Source organism: Mus pahari, chromosome 2, assembly GCF_900095145.1.
Source record: "Mus pahari chromosome 2, PAHARI_EIJ_v1.1, whole genome shotgun sequence".
Classification (NCBI taxonomy): domain Eukaryota; kingdom Metazoa; phylum Chordata; class Mammalia; order Rodentia; family Muridae; genus Mus; species Mus pahari.
In genome coordinates, this window is record NC_034591.1 from 149,094,232 (window position 1) to 149,117,101 (window position 22,870).

At 45.0% G+C, this 22,870-nt stretch overlaps 1 protein-coding gene across 1 annotated transcript in view; it reads left to right on the forward strand.

The window, feature by feature from the left end:
• The window catches only part of Etv6 (ETS variant 6), a 235,674-nt gene that overhangs the window by 96,628 nt on the left and 116,176 nt on the right, over nucleotides 1–22,870 (forward strand). Inside the window, 1 exon segment of the mRNA XM_021190142.2 lies at nucleotides 6,000–6,129. Within this exon segment, the coding sequence (XP_021045801.2) occupies nucleotides 6,000–6,129 (130 nt within the window).

Below are 22,870 nucleotides of genomic sequence, written 5' to 3' on the forward strand. Positions count from 1 at the left end.
TTTTATGAGGTCCCATTTGTCAATTCTTGATTTTACAGCCCAAGCTGTTGGTGTTCGGTTGAGGAATTTTTTCGCAGGGCTTCTTATTAATGTACCTTTCTCATTCCCTTTATAACACCACTGCACATAAGATAATAGGTGTGGGTACAGGAAGATTCAAGGTGATCTGCTCCAACTCTGTCCATTGGATGAATACAGTGTGTTGTCTTCTGACTCTGAACCACCTGCTTTATCCATCATCAAAGACTTCCAGAGAACACAGAAGAGCCTGGCTCCCCAGAAGAACCCTGCCCAGCTGAGTGTGTGTGTGTGGTTTGTCCCTCCCTTGTGAGGGCTGCCTGGGCCATCAGGATGACTTGGGGAGGAAGCTGCAGAAACCAAGAATGTGGTTCCCACCCTTGTTACTTTCCAGACGGAACACCCATTTGTCTTCCCCGAGATACTGGTGTGCATCCTGCCAGTGAGTTTTTAAAACCAGATACCATTTGGGTTATAGAATGACTATCCAGATAGAGACTTCTCTTAGGAAGAACATGGACACCAAGAAGCATTTTTGCTCTTGGATTTAGAAGTCTCCTGTACCTTTTCTGGGAGGAGAAGAAATCACCATAACTCTTTCTGCATTTGCATTTCTCCCTTACTATTCCCGTGTGTCTGGATACCTGTGATGATCTTCCTCAGCCCAGTCTTTCTTTCTAGGGACATATTGTTTCTTTTTAGGGACACTCCCAAAAATACTATCTGTGGTTGCATATGCATACTTTCTCAAGTTCTTTAAGTTTACCTCACTGAACTCACTGAATCTTGGGTTGGACAAAATAGTGAATGTACTTTTTTTTTTCTTTTTTTAAGACAAGTGAAGAAATAGATGTTTGGGAGCAAGTTAGTTTGGGTTTTTCTTTGCATCTGTAATGCCAGAGACCTAGAAAATGGTGCAGGTAGCGCTCTCTCTCTCTCTCTCTCTCTCTCAATCTTAAAGGATAATGTATAGATGTGGTTTGTTAGTAAAAGCATGCTTATCAAACACATATGTAGTGAAAACCAACACCACCAATCTTGGATAATTTTGCAGCCAGAATAGAATTTTAAACCGTTGTTTGCTTTCATTTTCCTGCTGCTTTGATAAAACATCCTGGCAAAAAGCAACTTAACAAAGGGTTATTTTGGTTTACAGTTCAGTGGGACAGTTCATCATGGCGGGGAGAGAGTGGTAGTAGGAGGTTCAGGCAGCTGCTTCCGTCACAGCCACAGTGCAGAAACAGAGCAACCTTGTGCTTAGCATACTATCTGCTCTTTGTATAACCCAAGATTCCAACCAAGGGGATGGTGCCACCCATAGTGGGCTAGCCTTCCCACCTCAGCTATCCTCATCACAGGCATGCCTGCAGGCTCATCCCCCAGTTCTTTCCAGATCTCACTGAGTTGGCATTTGAGACTAACCATCACATTGAGTATCCCTGCTTGTTTAGTAGTCACAGTATAGCTTGTCGGAGGAGGGTTTCCTTCTGTGCAATCTGTTAAGGTTGGTTATAGGAAAAGTGTTAGCTTTCCCTCAAGCGTTCTGAGATCTGGCAGCCTGATCTTTCTCTGCTGGTTTCACATCTTCTCTGGGTTGCAGTATTCACTGTCGTGGGATGCCAACATGCAGCAGATGAGAGGCGCCTATGGTGGCATTCTTACCATAACCCCAGGAAGCAGTCACTGTTCAGTCCCATGACACTCCTCAGGACTTTCCACGCAGGCTTCAGAAATTAAATTGGAGATAGAATCTTGGCATTTACAATATTGTTGAAGCAATATCTAGAAAGAATTCCTTAATCAAGGACATCTAACTTATTTGAAATTACCCGCTAACCATCTTTCCACAAGAACACCAGCTTTATTTCTTCCTCCCTTGATTCACAACATGCTTTGCTTATATTTCCAGAAGGTATTTGATTAACAGTAGGCTCCAACCAAACCCCTCATCCTTTTTAGGTCCTAGTGTAAGAATAAGTGTGTGAATGGACCAGAGTGGTCCCCATAATTTACAGACACTCTCTATTGAATAATTCAGAAGGGGGAGATGTTCTTGGTATTAATAGTTCTGAGCTTTTGACCTTTCTAGAATGGGCCTGAAAAGGAGTGGAGGGAAAGACGTCATTTTCCTGTACAGGATGAATGAGTGAGGCGATTTTACATGGAAGTTTCAAGTTCACAGGTTAAAAATAAGCACAATCAAATTGGTACCCTTCATTAGCCCTTCATGTTGTAGGCAGCATTGAACAGAGGAGATGTAAATAATTTCAAATTCGATAAGTTGTTCTTATGGGAACATACATTTTAAAAGGTTTATATAATGGTTAGTGACATATACATTTCATCCCTTGCCTTCAGCTGTTTCCAGCTTTCCTCTCCCTTTCTGATGTTTATCGTACCTTCTTCTCTCCTGTGGATATTACAGGTGACCTCAGAATTTACAACACTTCCCCTTTGTCCAGCAGCTCAGTGTGGTGGGTTGTGTCTGCACATTTGAGAGCAGCGTCCCCCTCCCCGCCCAGCTGCTAACAATCACACACTCACCTCAGAGTGTGTTTAATCACAGCATTAACTTTCATCCATAGCTTATTCTTTATAATACCTCAATGCATTAGTATTGCTGTCTATACAATTTAATTTAATTAGAGTCATGTTTATAATTCTTTTGGGGAAAATCCTGAGTGTTCCCTGTATTAAACTAAAGCTCCTTTGGATTTCATTTGGCTGACAGTTTTCTTTAGAGGTGAAGCAGCCAACAGTTACTATGCTAGACACCTTTTCTTTTGATAGAGTCAAGCCAGAGGAGTGGCAGTAGTGTGGATAAAGAAACCACTTGATTTGGAATGTTGGGTGCGAGTCTCCTATAGGCCATCCTGTCTAGGTGTCTCTGAGATAGCTGTGTCTGCTTTTTCTAGTGCCTGATTGATGGGACTATTTAGATATTAAGTGTGTGACTGTAGTAAGTCACGGTAGAAATCAGAGAGACAGAGCACATGGGTAACGTATGGAGCGCCCAGATTCATGTTTTGTCCTCAGAAAAGAGCCCACATGCTGGGTAGCAGTCTCCTGGGCTTTCTGCTAGATGCCAAGGCCAGGGTCCAGTAGGTAATCATTGCTGCCCACAGGTTGATCAAGGCCTGAGAATCACATCTAGTATTTATCCCATGTGGTCAATGTAGCAACTTCTCTGTTGTGGATGTCTTCACAGACCCTTTCACAAAGGGCTTCCTAACCCCCTCACCTTATAGATTCCCAGTCTGGAGCCATCATCAGGAATGAGAGTCCAGGTGCTGCAGTCACTCTGGCCTGCTTCAGCCACACTGTAATAAAGTCACGCCACTGCGATAACCTAGAGTCAGGACTATGTGCATTGTGAAGGTGACTCCCAGCCAGACTCTGGTTGGTGAGCTGATGGTAGGTCTCCCACAATGAAAAGTAGAAACATCTGGGGTGGGAGACTGAAGTAACGTGGCCCCCTCTCTCAACAGATAAGCTAAAGGTTCCTTCGAGCCCTTGCTTTGAGAAAGAAGTCATTATATTATGAAACACCATCTCTTTTTTTTCCTCTCTCTCGCCCTTGTGACATTCCTTTTGAAGACCCATTGCCTGCCCCAGGTTTCTTCATCAATAGTTTCACTTCTGTAAAAAGCATAAGAAGATAAAGCTATTTCTGGAAATAGAGCTAACTGTTGATACCCAGATACCTGATGAGACTGGGAGCTTGTCTGAAGCGTGTACAGTGTTTATTAGATGACATCATGATGCCATGCTTGAAACGCTTTTAGCTTTTCTGGGACTGGGACCCCTCACCAGATTAAAGACGTGATTCTCATATATGCAGTTATTACTTGTGATAACTTATGCTCTTACCCCACATGCCCCCAAAGAAAACACCCAAAAGAGTTGCTTATCTGTATGTTAGGGTTGTTGAATGTTTTGTGTCATGGTCATCGTGGATGATATAGCGATCCAGTCTAGGCATCTGGTCTTGCTCTGGATTGAGAACTTCACCATTACAGTTGTACAATGTATGTTTGAACAGATAGATATTCTAGCTGCCTCTTTGATGCTAGTAGGTGCCTTAGGGAAAGTATGGTGATGTATATGTATGTATATGTATATTGTATGTGTATATTTAAAATTGAAATTTCCCACCCCAACTTCCAGGCTCTCAGCAGAAGAAACATTTGAGTTTGGTTACAGGGCCAAGGGGGCTCCTCTCCTTTCCCTTACCTATTTGATGAAGTATAGATCATTAAAAGACTTGATTTCTTTCCTTTCCTTTCCTTTCCTTTCCTTTCCTTTCCTTTCCTTTCCTTTCCTTTCCTTTCCTTTCCTTTCCTTTCCTTTCCTTTCCTTTCNCCTTTCCTTTCCTTTCCTTTCCTTTCCTTTCCTTTCCTTTCCTTTCCTTTCCTTTCCTTTCCTTTCCTTTCCTTTCCTTTCCTTTCCTTTCCTTCCCTTCCCTTCCCTTTCTTTTTAAAAGACATAGTCTCATGTAGTCCAGGCTGGCCTTTCCTCACTATATTGTCCAGGCTAGCTCTTCTGAACGTCGTCTGAACGTCGTTCTGAACGTCTTCTGAAACTTTCACGTTCTAGTCTGCACACACGTGTGCACAGCTGGTGAAGGCTGCCTTGCATCACCTTAACCTAGGATTTTCCTTTACTGCTGACCTCTGTGTTCATGTTTCTGTTTCATGGTCTTTTCTCCCAGCTTAGGTTTGCACCGTGTCTTTCTCAGTTTCATTTGTCCATTGGAAGGCAGTGGCAAGCCAAGGTTGGAACTGCAAATTGTACATCTGCTCTTGCTGAACTCAGTGGTTGTTTTCAAGTGACTGTTACGACTGCCCTCCTTCCCACATCACTGTTTGCTTCCGTTGATCTAGCAAATACTGCTTGTTTGAAGTTGAATTGGTGGATCTGTTGTAGCCCTGTTCAACTCCTTGTCAATTGATAAATACCTTTAGTTATGATCAAATAGTTTTAACAGACCCCTGGAATATATCAAAGGGAAAGAAAATAATTGCTTTCAATAGGGAGGAAGAAGGACCAAGGAGATGCTTGTTCATGTAGATTCAGAAGGAAGGACATTTAAAAATTGGACATTTGCGGTTGTGATTTTGTTATAGTGAGATAGTGATAGAATACGTATTTAAATCACTCTGTCGCTCTGTTGCCTGTGCTTGCTAAGCATGTATGGGTCTCTAGCACTGAATAACCAGTCATGGTCACACCTATCTGTAATCTTAGCACCCAGAAGGTAGAAGCAGGATGATCCAGGAGTTCAGGGTCATCCTTGGCTACATAGTGAGTGGGAGCCCAGCCTGGGCTACAGGAGACCATTTCTCAGAAAAGAAGACAGAAAATAAATCTAGATCTTAGTCTTTGGACTTAGAAATCATCACTTTCCCACTTGCTGGTTATAGCTCGCTCTCGCTGGATTCGGATGGAGAGCCCTCCTCTGATTAGAAGCTGAGGGCCTTGCCAGAGAAGAGAAAGCATGGTTTGAATGCATTGGCAACATTCATTAAGTGACTTGGAAGCATAATTTTGGGGAGTTTCTTTGGGGCACTACTCTTTGGATGTCTTGTTTTCATTTCCTCATCTTAGCCCTCCTCGTTCTGGGAACAAACCATTAATTCGGACACCTGTTGGTCCTGAATACAAACATCCTTCCAGTGTTCTTTGTGTACTTGGTTTGTTTGAGAATCAAAACAGAAAGAGCTTAAAAGTGGTATTACTTGACCATGTGGCTACTCTGATGCCAGTGGGCTGCCAGAATTCCAGGATAACTATGTTTGTGACTTAACATGCTTGTAGATGTCAGGGCCATGTTGTGGGATCAGAAGGTTAGACACACCCAGAAGGGGGAATCTCTGGACAGGCTGATGTCCCCGACACCTGCCCCTCCTGCCTTTTGGTAAGACTTTCACACTTCTGCTGCAACATTTCATTTCTTTTCTCCCTCCCCTTTTTCCTAACAGCAGGAACGAATTTCATACACACCCCCAGAGAGTCCAGTGGCAAGCTACGGTTCCTCGACTCCGATTCATGTTCCAGTGCCTCGAGCGCTCAGGATGGAGGAAGACTCAATCCACCTGCCAGCACACCTGCGTGAGTGTTTACCTTCCAGGAGATGGAAGGTGGGAAGGGGAAGGTCAGGCAGACAGAGTGCTGGCCCCTGAGGATCCCAGGGAGAGACTCTGGGCCACAGTTGGTGTTCATGAGATTTGGCCAGCTGACCCGGGGTCTTTGGCCCTCATCCCATAATGGCTTTGGAAGGTTTGAGAGTCTTATTCCTTATTTCTCAATATTTTCATTTGTATTGTATCCGATAAGAACGAGGCAGGGAGAGACTCTAGAAATACCTCGTATATGACAGAGTTAATGTAATCTAGGAGGCCAGATGAGTCGTATTTTCCTTGAAGAATTTTATCTCTAAGTTCATACTTAGTCCAGCTTCATATTTTCTTTTTATCTAGTTGTTGGTTCAGACTCATTGCTTTAAAGGTTTTTTTTTATTTTTGTGTGTGAAGGGGGAGGGTTGTGTTTGGGTGTGTGCCAAGGCGCATGTATGGAGATTGGAGGGTATTGTTTGGGAGTTGGTTCTCTCCTTCCACTTTGGGTTCTGAGGAGGCTTGAACTCAGGCTTAGGCATGCCTGTCAAGCACACTTACCTGCCAGGACTAGTCTCCAAAGCTGAGTCCTTTTGTCAGCTCTTCCTCTAGTGGTTCCCATCACAGGGATAAAATGTGACTGTAGCATCCAGAGTATAGTAATCACCTGATCACTGGTATCCAAGAAAATGCCAGCTCCTCTGGCAGGAACATTGTTTGGAGGGTACATGTCCAGGTTCTAGGATGGCACTGGGGTCGTCTTAGGCCTTTCAAAAACAATTCCAAGTGACTCAGATGTTGAATCGTTATGCTCGCTGTCCCTTGGCGTGACTGTGGTCCCCAGATTGTCCTGCTTTCTCTGTGTATCCTTCCTCAGGAGATGCTTGCTGAAAGTGGGGAACAATGGGACAGGGATGCAGGCTCAGTAAATAAGGTGATCTGTGTCAGGGGCTGGGGGTGGGTCTCCAGCAGTACTGTGGGTCATCCCTCTGCTTACAGTTAGGATGATTCTTCTGGGTCGTTGAGAGCACTGGAACCCTCACTTCCTCCACCAATGCTTACAGAGTGTCCCCACACGTGACCCAGGCACCCCTGCTTCACTTCCACAGCAGGGAGGTAAAAGGCACAGGCGGCTTCATTGCAGCCTTCTGTTCTCTGAAGCAGTCTTGAAGAAGACTGTCATCCTTGGAAAGTGGAACTCTCACAGTTCCAGTAGAGCAGACAGAACTGGAAATGACACAGCAGGCAGTAGCAATTTTGCCTCCAGACATTGTCCTGTGACCAGTATATTTACTTTAGGAATGTTCACTTTGGGGTAGAACATACTCGTGCCGTACAGATAAAACCCACGTACTAAATCTTCTCACTCGATTTGCCAGTGCACCAGGTACCAAGATGCAGAGAGCAGAACTCTCTGCTTCTATAGAGCATAAAAATTAAATTTTCCCCAGATAGGGGGAAGTTTCCTTCATACTAATTTGATTCCTATTTTTTGCAATACTCCTCAAGGGACCCCAAGTCCTCATAAGCCTCTGGGTGCCTTTTAACATCCATGAGCTCTTTGCTGGAGAAATTTCATAGACAAACAAGCTAGCAAGGCAGCGCGCAGACTTAACTGGCAATGGATCTTCATTCCGAGCTTGGTCATTTATTAGGTCTTTGTTTCATGTTTGTATTTGGAAAAGAGAATACTTAACAGTCCTTCTGATTTTAAAGATGACAAGTCTCATCTCCACCATCATTATCCCAATCTGGAACTGTGCTTTAGTTTCTCCTTGAGAAGGCAGATTCCTCATTGAACCACCTCTGTGCTACTTCCCAGATGTATTAGCCTCTATAATATGGAGAGAGAGAGAGAGACAGAGAGTATATATATATACTCTCACACACATATATGTATATGGGATGTATATGTATATTTTACATATATTTGTATATAAATTTATATATGTGTAAAGGGGCACACACACACACACACACACGAAGGGGATTTATTGGAATGACTTATAGGCTGCAGTCCAACTAATCCAGTAATGGCTAGCTATGAACGCAAAGTCCAAGAGTCTAGAAGTTGCTCAGCCCCACAAGCTGGATGTGTCCACTGATCTGAGCATGCTGGAATCTCAGTGAAGGAATGGATGTGCTAGCAAGAAGAGGGCAAGCAGGCAGAGAGCAAAAGCTTCCTTCTCCCATGTCTTTATATAGACTTCCAGCAGGGTGTGGTCCATATTAAAGGTAGGTTTTCCCACCTCAAGATTTAAATTAAAGGTCTGTGCCTTCCAATTTTAAAACCAGATCAAAGGTGTATCTTCCTACCTCAAAAATCTGTACTAGAAGTGGATTTACCTACTTCAAACCAAGCAGAAAATCTCACAGGTGTGCCTTCCATTTCCGGATTGTAGTTTATTCCAGATATAGCCAAGTTGACAACCACAAATAATCCTCACAACAGCATATCATTAACTACAGTACACCATTGTAATAGCTAGTAGTAAGCTGGGCGTGGTGGCACATGCCTTTAATCCCAGTACTGAGAGGCGAAAGCAGGTGAATCTCCATTACCTCAAGGTTTACCTAGTCTAGAAAGTGAGTTTCCACATCATAGAGAGACCCTGGCTCAAGAAAACTAACAAAATTAGTAATATCTAGTCATTATTGTGGCACCGTATGAAACCTTAATATATAGATTTTTATTTCATTCTCACATTAATATCGGTAAAGAAATCTTTCTCTTTATTTCCACATTATAGAATAAAGGCTAACTCCATGTTATACATAAAGGGTTGGAGATTTTTTTATTTTATTTTTGGGCATTGCTAAGAGTCAAATCCATGGCTTTTCATATACTAAGTAAGCACTGTTCCACTTAGCCCAAGGCGTCAAGAATTTAAGTAATTTTACAATATCGCTCACAGAACTAGTAAGATGACAGGGGCAAGATTCAAATTCAGTCTCCTCTAACCTCACAGCTTAGATTCTTAATCTTTATGCTATGTGCAGCTGTGTGTTTAAACTACTTATTTTACATGGATGAATTTAGGGCTGCTACTTGGCCAGTTGTCTGATGTGGCCCCAGAACTGGTTTGTGGCTGGAACCTATTTTCTGAACTATTGTTCTGTTGCTGAAGAACTCATGAGTCACCCTTGAACAGATGGATGGGTGGATGGATGAATGAATGAATGGATGGATGGATGGTCACCAAGATAACTACTCACTGTGGAACTGTAGCTCATTACTGGTGACCTGGGGATAATCAGCAAATTATGGATTCGTGTCAGGGCAGTGATTTTTTTGCCTGAGTGTCTCAGCTTAAGCGATAACTCTCCGTGGTGGTAGTCTACAGGAGCTCTGTTGTGACATGGTCTCTTTCAACATCTGGAATGAATCCTCTAGACCTTGAGGTTCCCAGGCTCTTGCTGTGTGCCCTCTGCTGGGGCTTTCCAGGCAGGCTAGTCCAGCTTCCCTCCTCCCTCTTAGTCTAGGACTGCCTACTCCTTATTCTGAGGAATTCAGTGGTCGCCAACTCTGAGGTTAGGCCGTACACTCGAAGACACATCCCAGCTGAGTTTCCAAAGCTAAAAGAATAAAGTGAATACTCCGGCAAGGGCATTGGGTCACCGCTGTTTTAATCCGGGATTCCAGACAATTCCCAGTAGAATGTGCATGGAAAGTCCGGGGAAGAGTCTGGGAGGCAGGACAGCGGCAGGACATTTATGGCATTACAAGGTTGAGCGCATTCTCAGAGGCTTGTTTTAAAAGGAGAACCAGCCTGGCTCCCAGTCGCTTCTTTTGCCGTTTCTCACTGATCTCCAGCTGTAGCTCCTTGCTCTTGCCTTTCTTTTCTTCTCACATCCTTAAATGAAGATAAGATTTGGAAATCGGGATGTGTGTGTGTGTGTGTGGGGGGGGAGGGCAGGAGTCTGATAGCCGAGAATCTCTCGCAGAGTCTTAGCACTGTGTTAGACAAACACAAGTCTACTAAAGACCCCCACCTGGCAGATTAGCAGAGGTAAAATGAGAGGCCTTGCAGACGTGATAAAGGGGAAGTGATAAATGAATCAAGTGTTAAGTAACGATCGTGAGGTGCAGAAAGGACATGCAGGATAATACAGGCCTAGGTGCAAGAGTCCCTATCACATTGGGCCTCAGTACCCAGAGCTGCAGATGATGCTGTTCAGTAGTCCTGCTGCTGACCTCCCTGTTCATGGGAGGATGGATACATTATAGAAAGGATGGGAAGGGCATGTTTCTCCTCCTCCTCTTCTTCCCTCTTCTGCAAAGCATGCTGAATCGTTTATAAGCCTAAGGGTCGAAGGGCTGAGGTATAGTCACAGCAGTCCGTGAAGAACCAGAGCTCCCTTCTTTATACTGAGCATTAGCCTCTGTGCCCCTGTGAGAACACCTCAGCACCCCAGGGGTGCCGGGTTGGGCTCACTGGTGATCCCCACCATTGCATGGAAAGAGGAAGTCTTTTCCCTGTGCTCTTGGGGATTGGGGGACAGTGCTGGGACTTACAAGTGAGGCCTCACAGGGTGCTACACTGTGCTTACAGCAGAGGCTGCCCTGTTAGAGTTGCATCCCCGTGACCTGATGTCTGAGCAAACAGACTTAAAAGGATGAGTTTTATGTTGGTCCCTGGCTCTGTACTCCGAATCTATGGCCACTGACTCCTTCGTTCTGGACGCGTGGCAAGGCAGGACATAGCCATAGCACAGTAGCTGCCAGGAAGCAGAGGCAGGGAAAGGGAAGGACCAGGGTTCCACAGCCCCTCAAGGGCATACACCCAGCCATTTAGCTGCTTTTTATAGGCCCTACCTTCTAAGGGTTCCACCGTATTCTAATAACACCATAGGCTCTGGTGTCCAACTGTTCTTCATATGGGTCTCTAGAGATCTAGCGATCTAAACCATAACAGATTTGTAATGTGGTCATAGGGGCCCTCACTCCCTTTAAGCACCAGGCCCCAAACACTAATTTCCAGGTTGGACTGCAGAGTACCAAGATACACGTGTTTCAGGTGTATAGAGCAGAATTTAAACAGTCAAGTGCCTTCTTTTAAATCTCTATTAAGCATGACTACCTCATGTTTAGTTGATTTAATCACATTTAATCAGAGGTAGACATTAATCACATTTGCCTGAAGACTTTGCATCCTACTCTGTCAGTTTGGCCTTGCTCAGTCCCTAAGAGTTGATACTAAAAAATTGGAACCCAGGACTCATGCACCATATTTAATAGGACTTTGGTTTATGATGTTGTGGGTTAATAAATAGCTATAATAACTGCCCCGAGTTTTCCAGAGTCGGGACACCAGAAATAGTCCCCTGGCTCTCCTTTCTTTCCTTGTGAATCTTTCAGAGTTCTTACATTACTACTCCTGCGTGTGTGTGTGTGTGTGTGTGTGTGTGTGTTTAATAATTTAGTTGTATGCCTTTCTGTGAGAGCCTCGCTGCTCATCCCACTCAGCTGCTGTGTCCCTCAGCAGAGTGACTGGGGTTCAGTCAGTCGCACGGCAAGCTGAACTCCATCAGAATCTGCACACACAGACAGATGTGGCGGGCGCCTCTGTTTTAATTGGCTGGAGCCATAATTCTCTATACTTTGAAGTCATGCTTGTCCTCAAAAGCAGAGACAGCCATGAGAGCTAAATATAATCTAGTTAATATTTTATCGTGTCGTGAGAAACAAGACGCATCCGTACGTGTTATGTAATCACGTCACAGTTCTTGAAGCAGGTGTTCAAGATCCAGCCTCAGGTCAATGGGCTTGTCCAGGCTCACACAGGATGGAAAGGGTCTAATAGGATTTCTGCCCCATACACTTGCTACCTTTTAGCCTCTTTAGAGGGAGGCATATAGGCAATGTCTCTGGGACTGGAAGATCAGTCCACCAAAGAATGTAGATAGACTATAGGAAATAAAGGGTTCAACGGCAGGTGTGGTTGGCCATGGATAGGCACGAACCTCTGTCAGGCTAGCATGCCCCTTTCAGAAGGCTGAGGGGGAGTCTCGGGTCGTGTTAGAGCCAAGGGTGAGGACTATCTCTCTCTGGTTTTCTCCCACTGCTCTTCGGCCCCTTTGCTTCATTTTCTTGTGAGCTGAGATTGAAATTCAGTTTGTTTCCACAGCCTGTGGCAAGATTGGCTTTAAAGGCCTTTGAGGACCAGCTCTGAAGACTGAATGGGCTTTAGTCTCAGGACAATTTCTTCCAAGGAGAGGGTTCAGCTTCTCTAAGACCAACTTTCTAGTAATGTCTGCTGTTTCTTGAGAGGTGAGAGATTCCTGTCAACGGCAGAGTTCACATGCATAGCGCTGGCATAATGCCACCAGTGGGGAGGAGGGGAACTCAGGATAGGTCTGCTGTGGTCTTCTGTGCAACTTAGCCGGAGGCTTGCCCACTCTCACACTACATGCTGCTAGCTGCTGACCTCCTTAGGGATAGGACCTGGAGCTAACTCGTCTATAGTCCACATAGTATGGAGACTGGTGTTCTTGATTTGCAGTGCAAGCAGGATTTCTTTGCTGACAGTTTCCCGTGATTGACAGGCTCCCTCGGTCTGGAACTTTCCCTGGTCCTCCCCTCTCATCTTCTCAGGTCTGTCAAATCTTCCTAGGCCCTTGGCCATCACTTGTGTTCCAGAGGTGATCTCTCCTTACAGCTTCTTGTGACATGTGACGTCATTGCCAGAGTTGAGAGGCTAATTCCCAGACAGTGTCTTAAAGCAGTACTGACTTCTGGCAAAGTTGGTCAAGCTGCTGACGTTTTTATCCTTTATTGCCCCTTAAACCTTCCTTTGGGGGCCTTCATGTTTTATATCCAAATGCTCTCGGTTCTCAGTTTTCCTTACAGCACATGGGATAATATAAGGGTCCAGCTTAGCTGCTTCAGATAACTCGAAAGTGGAGGGGGGTGGCTGTCTACAACGGAACAGCCAGCCAGGATGCTTCGGAAGGGAAATTTCCTTTTTGGGTGTGCTGTCTGAAAGAATTTCCGATGCAGGCAGACGTTAATTCCTAGCTCCATGCTTCCTGATAAGGAAGCAACTTCAATAAATGTAGCTATTTATAGATGTCTCTCTTCTCTCTCTTTAAACATATAACCAGAGGTTTATTGACCTTTTCTTTCGCTGCACATTTCTTGCAGTGAGCTGTGTGCACATTTAAGGCAGTTCCTCCAGCAAGAGCTCTGGCGGTTGCTCTGACTCTTGGTGGGATCCAAAGAGCAAACACAGCCACCTCTTGCACGTCAAGGGCTCTCACTGTTTTTTTTTTGTTCTGTTTTGTTTTGTTTTTTTGGCGGGGGGGGGGGACTTCTGAACTAGACTTTTGAACTAGTTAGAGGCCACTGGCAGTTGCTGGTCCCCACATGCATAGATACACACATGACTCAGGTTTCTGATGTGAAGAGATCTAGGGGAAAATTATGTTTTGGTTCATGGTTTCAGAGAGTTCCGTCTGTGGTCACTAGCCCCGTTTTCTGGGCCCCTGGTGAAGCAGGGTCATTATGGCAGTGAAGGCCTGCGGAAGAGGAATTTCCTCATGGGGTAAGGAGGAAGCAGAGGAAGCCAGGGCAAGATGTATTCCCAAGGACTCATCCCCAATGGTCTGCCTCTTTCCTCTAGACAGAGCTTCCTGTTTCTCCCCATCTTTCAATAATGCCATCATATTAAGAACCCATTGATGGATTCCTCCAGCCCTAAAGATGCAGTTGTGTCTAGAAATGTCCCCCAGATATACTCAGAGGTGTGCCTCAGGAGTCTCTTGGGCATTTGTTCCTTTTTGTTTTCAAATACATTTTAATTTATTCCTTGAGAACTGCACACAATGTGTTTTGGTCAAATACACCCCTAGTTCCTCCCCTCCAACCCCTACCAGGATGACTTCATCACGTCTCCCTCCTAACTCCAGGTCCTTTAGACATGCCTTAAGACAGTCAACAGTAACAATTAACCATCATAATACGTGATTCCAGAGGTGTCTAATTTATTCTAGAGTCTGCATAGGTTTGTGGCAAACAGAAAGAACCATTGAAAAATAGGAGACATTGAGAATCTGTCAGTTTTATGAAATGACTTGGTCAACAGAAAATGACCTTATTTCTAATTTGTTTCTTTTATCTCCACCCCCCTCCCCCTTTTTTAAGTCCTGAGAAGTTCTGTGGCCTTCTCTTGACAGGCTATGGTCTTGCAGATTGAAGAGCCCTACCCTTCTACATATAAGCAGGCTCATGTACATGCCAGCTGTACCCCCGGGCAGGTATGATGGTGATCCTGGATGATGTTAGCATGTTGTGCACTTCCCTAACCTCTCCACATCCTCTTCATTCTCAAAAAGCATTAGTGAGCTGACTTTACACAAGTATGATGCAGTTCCCGTTCCCACACAGCATACTTTCCTCTCCTTTTCTTCTGTGCTTGAGCCACACCTCTTCTGTAACTCACTCTTGAAGATTCTGGCAGGAATGGCCCCGACAGCTGCATCCTTCCACAACTAAATCGAAGAGGAAACCTCCAGGTGTTAACTGGTTTCGCTGCTGTCCTAGGTAAATTTGGATTCTCAGCTGCTTGTGCCGAGCATGAGTATTTTGGGGGTTCTTTTACTGTTCTCATCTGAAGCAAGGGTAAAGAAAGATTTTGGGGGACTTATGCAGTTCCTGACTCTGACCACATGCCCAGTGTGGATTCCCAGGCATTATCAGTCACCTAGACTCACAGTCCTGCTTCCAGCTTGGATGGGTAAAATCAGTCCCATTCTTTTGAAATTGGTCATTCCTAGTGCTTCGCACAGACTGTGGGTGCTAATAGCTGGCACTCTAAGGTTCCAGTAATAGAACCACAGATTGCAGATACTGATAATGGCTAAAGAGCTGTGGAAGCATGCTAGATGTAGAGAGGATTCCTGGAAGGAAAACCCATGCAGGGAATTCTTGATCTTACCAGAAGTTAATTCCCAACCTTTGAGGCTGGAATACTAAGTCATGCTGTGTATTGAGGAGGGTGAGGGTGTGTAAGGGAAAAGGAAACAATCCTGTCGTTTTGTTTTAAAGTGCTTGTGGAACTTGCACTTTTAAAAAGGATATAAAATAGCACTTTGTCTTGTTTGTTTGTTTGATTGTTTGTTGAAGAGTTTTCTGTAGCCCAAGCTGACCTTCAATTCATTATGTAGCTGTGAATGACATTGGCTTTAGGATCTTCCTCCCTGTACCTACCAAGTGCTGGGGTTAGAGTCATGTGCCATCAACATCAAGACTAGATCTTAAATACCATTTATCTATCTATCTATCTATCTATCTATTTATTTATTTATTTATTTATTTTTGGTCAGTCAACTGCCCGAATTTAGAAGCAGTGTTCCATCCCAGGAGCCATTCCAAGGTCACCTGCTTTTAAGTTTCGATGATGCACACTAGTTCAGAGGCTCTGTGGCAGAGTCGTGTGCAGTAAGTACTGATAGCCATTACTGTATAGAGAGCACTTCCTGTGTACCAGGAACCACTGCAACTGAAGTCTGAATAATCACAGACACATTTGAGGCTCATATGTGGCACATTGTGTCCCCGAGGACAGAGAAGTCAGAGGAAATCATGACCTGACTCCACATCTTGTTCTGAGACTCGGCTTTTCCTCACTTCATACTCCATCTCAAAAGTGTTAGGAACTAATTAGTTATTTCATTCTAGCTGTTGGTAGGGAGAAAAAAAAAATCAAAGCTTCCAGTTGTTTTCTCTTTTTTTAAAAGAAAAAAGAAATCAAGCAAAATTGATATAAACAACTGACGAGAAGACCCAAGGGGATAAAATCAGAGGTACAAACTCGGCAGTCTTTTGAACTTAGAACACGATAAAATTTCAGATCCAGTCCCATGGGTATACTGTTATCTGTCACATGTTTTCAAGTGTAAATTGTAGAATGTTAGGAGCAAGAATTTAATGAAGCCAACAGAGGTTCCCACTGTACCGAGTTTCCCATCTTTTATGAAGAAACACCCTGCTTCACAGTTAATACTGAGCACCTATAAGGATGGTGACGCGCTTGGAGGCTGTTTGGTACACTGAGTTCACAGAGGACACCACCACACTTCCTCGTAGCCCATGCTAGGCTGGTGTGCTGGGGCCTCAGTTTCCCCCATGTGTCAATCACGCTGGCACGTTTATACAACTGCTAGGGCAGCCGCTCTCCCGGTCAGGTCTCTGGACTTCTGGCCCCGTGTGGCTGTGATGTGGGGCATCCCTGCCACAGATAATTCACTCTCCTGGGAAACAGTTTCATCTGTAAAAGGAAGGAGCTCCAGCCCACGATTCCCGAGTTCTTCCAGACTCTCACAGATTATATTATTCTGATTCCAGAGAAGCTGTCTGCTTCTCAACTACCAAGCAGTATCTACAGACACACGGATGGTGCTCATTCATCTGATTGCCGGTCCTCAGCCTCCAATTTTGGTGCAGATGGTAGTGTTTCGATGATGCAGGAGATTATCCTCCGCTTGTGCTGTGTGATGGCTTTGCGAGGATGCTCTCCTACAAGGAAGTATGTAAATCTAGAGTCTGGCTCTGCTGGACTTTTCTCTGGGGTGCCTGTGTGTTTGAGACGAGGTAATGCTTTTATGGGGTGGAAGTGAATGCCCGCTCCGGTGCGATGCAGGATTTCTGCCACCGGCTCTACTGTGCTTCCTTATGCCAGTCTTAGGACCCGGCAGCTTAGTTTAGGCCCGCTCCTCCGTTCTCACAGTCCCCTTTATGACCTGAGAATTGCCCGAGAGCTGGCCCTTTGCCCAGGGCATTGCACACAGGTGTAGCTTCCTGTAACTGCTTGATCCCGGCTGTGTGATCTGTGGGAATCCCCTCATGACTCAGGGCATGTTCGTTTTTGTTGTAGTCTGCGAAAGTTGCAGTGTGCATCTATCCCCTGCCCTCTGGAAGCGGCCCACCGGGGCTCTGCAGGGCCAGTGATCAGCACAGTGAGCCCACAGGATCCTGCTTCAGCCAGCCTCATAGCACATGCACAATTAATACTGCATTAATTAATTATGGGGAAAAAGGGCCGAGCTGGCAGAGGCTTGAAGGCTTTCAGCTTCTAAAGTGAAGGCTTTGAAGCGGAGCTTTAAAGTACATTTCCATCTGCCTCAGCAGCAGAAGAGCTGTGACACTTAGGGTGTCCCCTGGGCATGAAGACTCACACCCAAGAAACTGTTTCTAAACAGAGGATCCGAACCAGTTGCTTGAATCATCCATGAGTTGCCACGGGCTGTCCAAAGGGGATATGAGGTGTGGAAGAAAGGGGATTGCCCAGAGCACAGTGATTTGTGAACAAAACTGATAAAGGGACTTGTTCTGTCCTTCTGTCCCTAGCGAGTCACCAACTTTAGATACGCTAGGAAGGAAAGGACAGATGAGCAGGACCTGGTGTTGACCGGCCTCTTGATACGGGGAGGGGGTGGGAGGGTGGGGGGGGACGGAAATGGGGACAATGATGACCATCTGTCTGTCCCCTGACCTCCCCCTGGCTTGGGGGGGGGTACTTTCTTACTAGATCTGGACAGAGTGTGGAGAAGAAAATGGTGCCCTTTCTCCTTCATTTTGAAATGCTTCTCTCAGGCTGTTGGTGAAGCCACCACACAGAATCCCTGACCGAATGGTCGCTCCCATCTGTAACTCTTAAAAAAACATTCCATGTGAGACTCTCACCGACCTTAAGCCCTGGCTGTGGTGTAAATAGTCGTTCACCCAAGTATTTGGAGTTTCACTTGAAGGTATTTTTAAGATCACAAAAGTAGAAATTCCCTGAGATGGTTTTCTTGCCTGAGACTCGGGGGTTATAAATGTCCTTTTCAAACTGTGCTTGGAGCTGGGGTCTGTAGCTCAGTGGGTAGAGCACTTGCTTATTGTGCATGAAGTCCTGAGTTCAATCCCAAGCAGGAGATGAGCCAGGCATGTTGACACAGACCCCTCCTTGCAGCACACAAGGGGATTACAGTCAAACTACTTGAATGTTCTGATCATATGCCGACTGAAACTTGAGACTAACAAAAATGACACACATTTGTCATTTGCCAACTAGATACTTAAAACTGAAAATAGTTTTCTTTTGATTCATGGGCAGAGAAAAATTTTCTTCAGATAAACTTGCGTGCGTGTGTGTGTGTGTGTGTGTGTGTGTGTCTGTGTGTGTGTGTCTGTGTGTGTGTGTCTGTGTGTGTCCGTGTCTGTGTGAGTGCATGTGTGTCTATATATATACATGTGTGTGTGCATGCTTGCATACATATGAACACAGATGTGTCTTTGGGATTATAGCAGCTATTAATCCAGATGTCTACATCACAAAACTCCTGTGATAATTGCTACCACCCACACATTATGAGGAAAGAACATGGCGGATACAGTGGAGTATTGTGGCGCTGACATTGTACCTACAGCTGTGCCACTCTCTGCTTATTGGCATCTTTGTTTGCTGAATGGAAGATTCAGATTCCCAAGTGCCTGATGCTGCACCCAGGACAGAGGGCTTCTAGTTGCCTGTGAACCGGGCCAGTGTTCTGCGAAAGCAGGGAATGTGGTCCCCCAGTTGAAGTGATTATGAGTGCCCTGAGTGTGAATTATCTGCTGTAGTGAACTGTCTCTGAAAGGCATTCCTTTTGCATCAGGCATGTTCCCACCCAGCCCCATTAAAATTTTTTTTTTTTAGATTTATTTATTTTATATGTGTCAGTAAGTTACTCGCAATTATGTATATATGTGTATTACATACATGCCCCTAGTGCTAGGAACTAAACTGGCACACACGGGGTGCGTTGGGGTGGGGGCGTCTATAAGAACAGTGGGTGCTTTGACTGCTAAGCAATTCTTCTGGGCCCCTAGCCCCACTTTAAAAAGTAGTCAGGAATGTAGGTAGTTAGTGCCTTGGATAGAGATGGTGACTAACCGACATCCTTTCTTCACGTGAATTACTTTATGAAGTCTCTCAATTCCCTTGTATCGGAGACATCTGTAGCTAACCTGGAAGGCCAAGGATCAAGTTGGAAATAACATCTGTAATTTTGCTCAGGAGATAGAAAAGTGAAGCAGGAGAAAATCCAGGTCCCTTGCTTGATGAAGACAAAGTATTTTAAACCTGAAGCCCTGAGGCTTAGAAGAGCAGCCAGTCCTACTGCTTAGCATGCTTGGGTGTTATCTCTAGACAGCGATGATCTTAGCCAGGCAAGCTGAGCATCCTGAAGGCCAACATCATCCTGAGGATCCAAGCCCTTTCTGTCCTTGGACAGAAACAGTGAGTTTGCAGGTACAGATCCTCGCGTACACAAGGGGCATGCGAATTCAGGTTTCAGTGAGGGGGTCAGGAAGAGCTTGACCCTACTGGGGTAACTTACATGCATGTCACTGAGTCCTCTTGACAGCCCTTTGAGATGAATTTCCTTACACTAACCGTTAAGATGAAAAGTCCAGTTTAAAGAGGTTAAAAGGCAAGCTCAGCCAGCATCGCTCACAGAGCTGGTAGCCAGTCCAGTGGCCTCTCAGACGCTTTCTTCCTTCCTTCCCAGTATAAACCAAAGCCCTATTATCTAGATGAAAAAAAAAAATGAAAAACAGTGTCACATTCCCTCTGAGACTCAACTGCGGTTAAGACTTCATAAATTTCAGAAAAATAGGATAACTCACCAAAGTAAACATTTAAAAAACCACCTCACAGCAAATGGCTACCACAGCCCCAAACCTCAAGGTTCATATATTGAGATTTCAGTGAGCTTCATGATTCTCATCCGTCTCTTAAATACGGCTCTGTTTCCTGGTAAATAATATCCCTTCAGAGCCCTGGCACATAAATAGTGTAATACGATCAGCTCGGAGCAGGCTGCCGCTCTAGTGCCCTCTAATTGCAGGGTGAAAATCCGGGGCTGCCTTAGCTCCTTGTCTGTCTGCGTCTCTCTCTGTCCGCTGCCTGATACCCAGTCTGAGGTTCAACACCGTCTCTTCTTTTTGTGCTTTAGATAGATCAGTCCTTTGCACAGATTTTTTTTTTTAAATAAAGTGATTTGAAATGGAAAATTAAAAACTTAAATGCAAGTTTGGCAGCTTCTCTGTTCAGAAGCTTCATAGAATCCTCTGTAGCGCAGCTGCTCTGGATTCGCACCACTTAGCTGTTCTCAAGATGTCTGAGAGATTAATTCTTATAGGGATGTGGTTGGAGATGCTCCCCACCGCCATCTCCCGCCTCCCATGTTTCTCCGAGAATCTTCACTAGGAAACGTTATATGGAAAATCCCATCACCCGGAGTAAAGGGTTCTTGAGTAATAGACACCTTTGGGAGTCTGTTACTTACCATTTTGTTTCTGTGTGCTCTAATCATTTTAAATACTGTCCTCTCTGGCAAAAAATCTGAAATCTTATGTATGATTCTGATAACTGTGTGCCGACACTGTCTTGGGATGCCTCTGTATGTGTGTGTGTGTGTGTGTGTGGTCTGTCTGTTGTCTCTGTGGATCTGGATGGCAGGTACTTCAATCCTTCCTGGCAGATTTAAACTCTCCATGTCCCACAGGCAGCAGTAGAGGACAAGGGCGGCATCGGAGAATGGAGAGCTTTGGTGGGGTCCCCACCCACTGGCCCAGAGACCAACTGTTTATCCCTGGGTCCCGGCAGCAGCTGAAAGCCAGGGGTGTTTTTGGGATTCGGCTGCCAAAGTTTCTTGAATCAGCCTTGTTCAAAGGCATATGCTGGGCTCACTTCTGAGGGAAATTTCCTTTTTGGGGAAGTTGAAGCAAAGGAATTTCCTGTGTGGGCAGACAGAGCTTCCTGACGTGAAGGCTTCTTGGAAGGGAAACAGTTTCATAATGAAATGACAAATTAAAGATATACCAGCCGGGTTCACTTCAAAACAGCTATTGAGAGTGCAGGCAAAGCCCTATTATACCCCCTCACAGAACAGAAATAAATCCCATCCTGACAGGTTTCTATATGCTGGGTTATATCTGTCCCCCCACACCTTCCTTCACAGTCTCCCACATGCTCCCTCTCCCACCCCCACCACTAACTACCACCATCTCTGTCTTTAACAGGCTTCGAGCAGTCTCGGGGAGGCCTGGGGCGTCCTTCCTGCCTCTTGTCACCTTTCCTTACCAGCTTCGCCCATCCCAGGAGTGCTCGGAGCCTCCTTGTAGGTGAGGGTAAAGCCCCAGGCTGCCCAGACTTAGGAGTGACCTCTTTCCTTCTTTTGACATAAGACAATGATTGAAGATGGCTTCAGTCGTTTCCTTTGGCTGCCCCTTAAAATCTTGTAGGCAGTCCATGTAACTGCTATTCTTATCTCAGAGCTGGTCTGAAGCCGGCTTTGTTCAAGAAATAGATAGAGCTCTCTCTGCACTGGGCAGATGACGGTCTTGTGCTGAGCGTGTAGTTTTTTGCACTTCAGTCAGCCAGTGGAGCGGGGTTTTGGTTTTGTCTTGTACACTGTTATGAAGATACCCTTTGTTGCTGTTGTTTTTATTTTTAAGACAGGGTCTTGCTTCATAGCCCTGGTACTGATCCGTAGACTAGGCCTTGGCTGTGATCTAATCCTCCTGTTGTTACCTCCTGAGCACGCATCTCTGTCTCTGTCTGTCTCTCTCTTTTTCTGCCTGCGTGTGTGTGTGTGTGTGTGTGTGTGTGTGTCTGTCTGTCTGTCTGTCTGTCTGTCTGTCTGTCTGTCTGTCTGCCTGTCTCTGTGTCTCTCTCCTTTTCTCCCCTCTCCTTACCCCCTCTTTTGTTAGGGTTGGGGTTAAAGATTGAACTCAGGGCCTTGTGCATCCTGGGCAAAGCACTCTTCCACTAAATTACACCCCAGCACCCTACATTTCTTTTCTTTTTCCTTCCTTCCCTTCCTTCCCTTCTTTCCTTCAACAAATTAAGAGAGGAAAGGATAACAGCATCATTTGGGCAGTGTGTAAGAACAGCCATTATTCCTTAGGCTTAGTTCAGTAGGATCAAAAACTTACAGGCCTTGGAGACTAATGACGAAACTGTCATTTCTAGCACTGTACAGCCAGCAGTGCAACCAAGTCTCTTGACCTCTTGGCCTCAGTTTCCTTGTCCCTACATTAAGCACAGCAATACCTTTTCTTCATTCCTGTATAGAAATTAGGTTGTGATCTCAAAGATACTCTGTAAACACTCATAGCTCCATCCCCATTTTTCATTAATCCACCAAAGGACTCTTTTGGGGTTGAGACCCAGTATTGGGCTAAGAGAGTAGAATTATATTTACAGATCAGCTTGGCAAATATTTATTAGAGATTTTTCTTCCTATACAGCTAGGCTTGGTGGAGAAAACTATAACAAGTTAGACATTTAGAATGGCCATGGAGCAGAGGATGAAGAGTGTTGAACTTGGGGACCAGAGGCTGGAGTCCAATCCTGACTGTTAACTCAATTTTATTTATCCACGTGAGCTTTAGTTGCTCATCTATAAAATACTGGAAGAAGCTGGACTCTGAATGTACCTATCTCTTTGCAATCCTCACATTATAATCAATTTTAAAGGGTCCTGCCTTTTAAACTAAGACTGTGTGTGTTGCTTGCAGAAACTGAATAACGTGTGTGTGTGTGTGTGTGTGTGTGTGTGTGTGTGCACGCGCGCGCGCGCGCGCGCCCTATATAACTAACATGTGTCCTATATAACAACAGCATCTCAGATGGAGAAGACACTTGCCTCAAGAGTAGAGACAAATTTTGTTAGTGTATGTGAGGTAAGCAAGAAAATAGGGTGCTTCC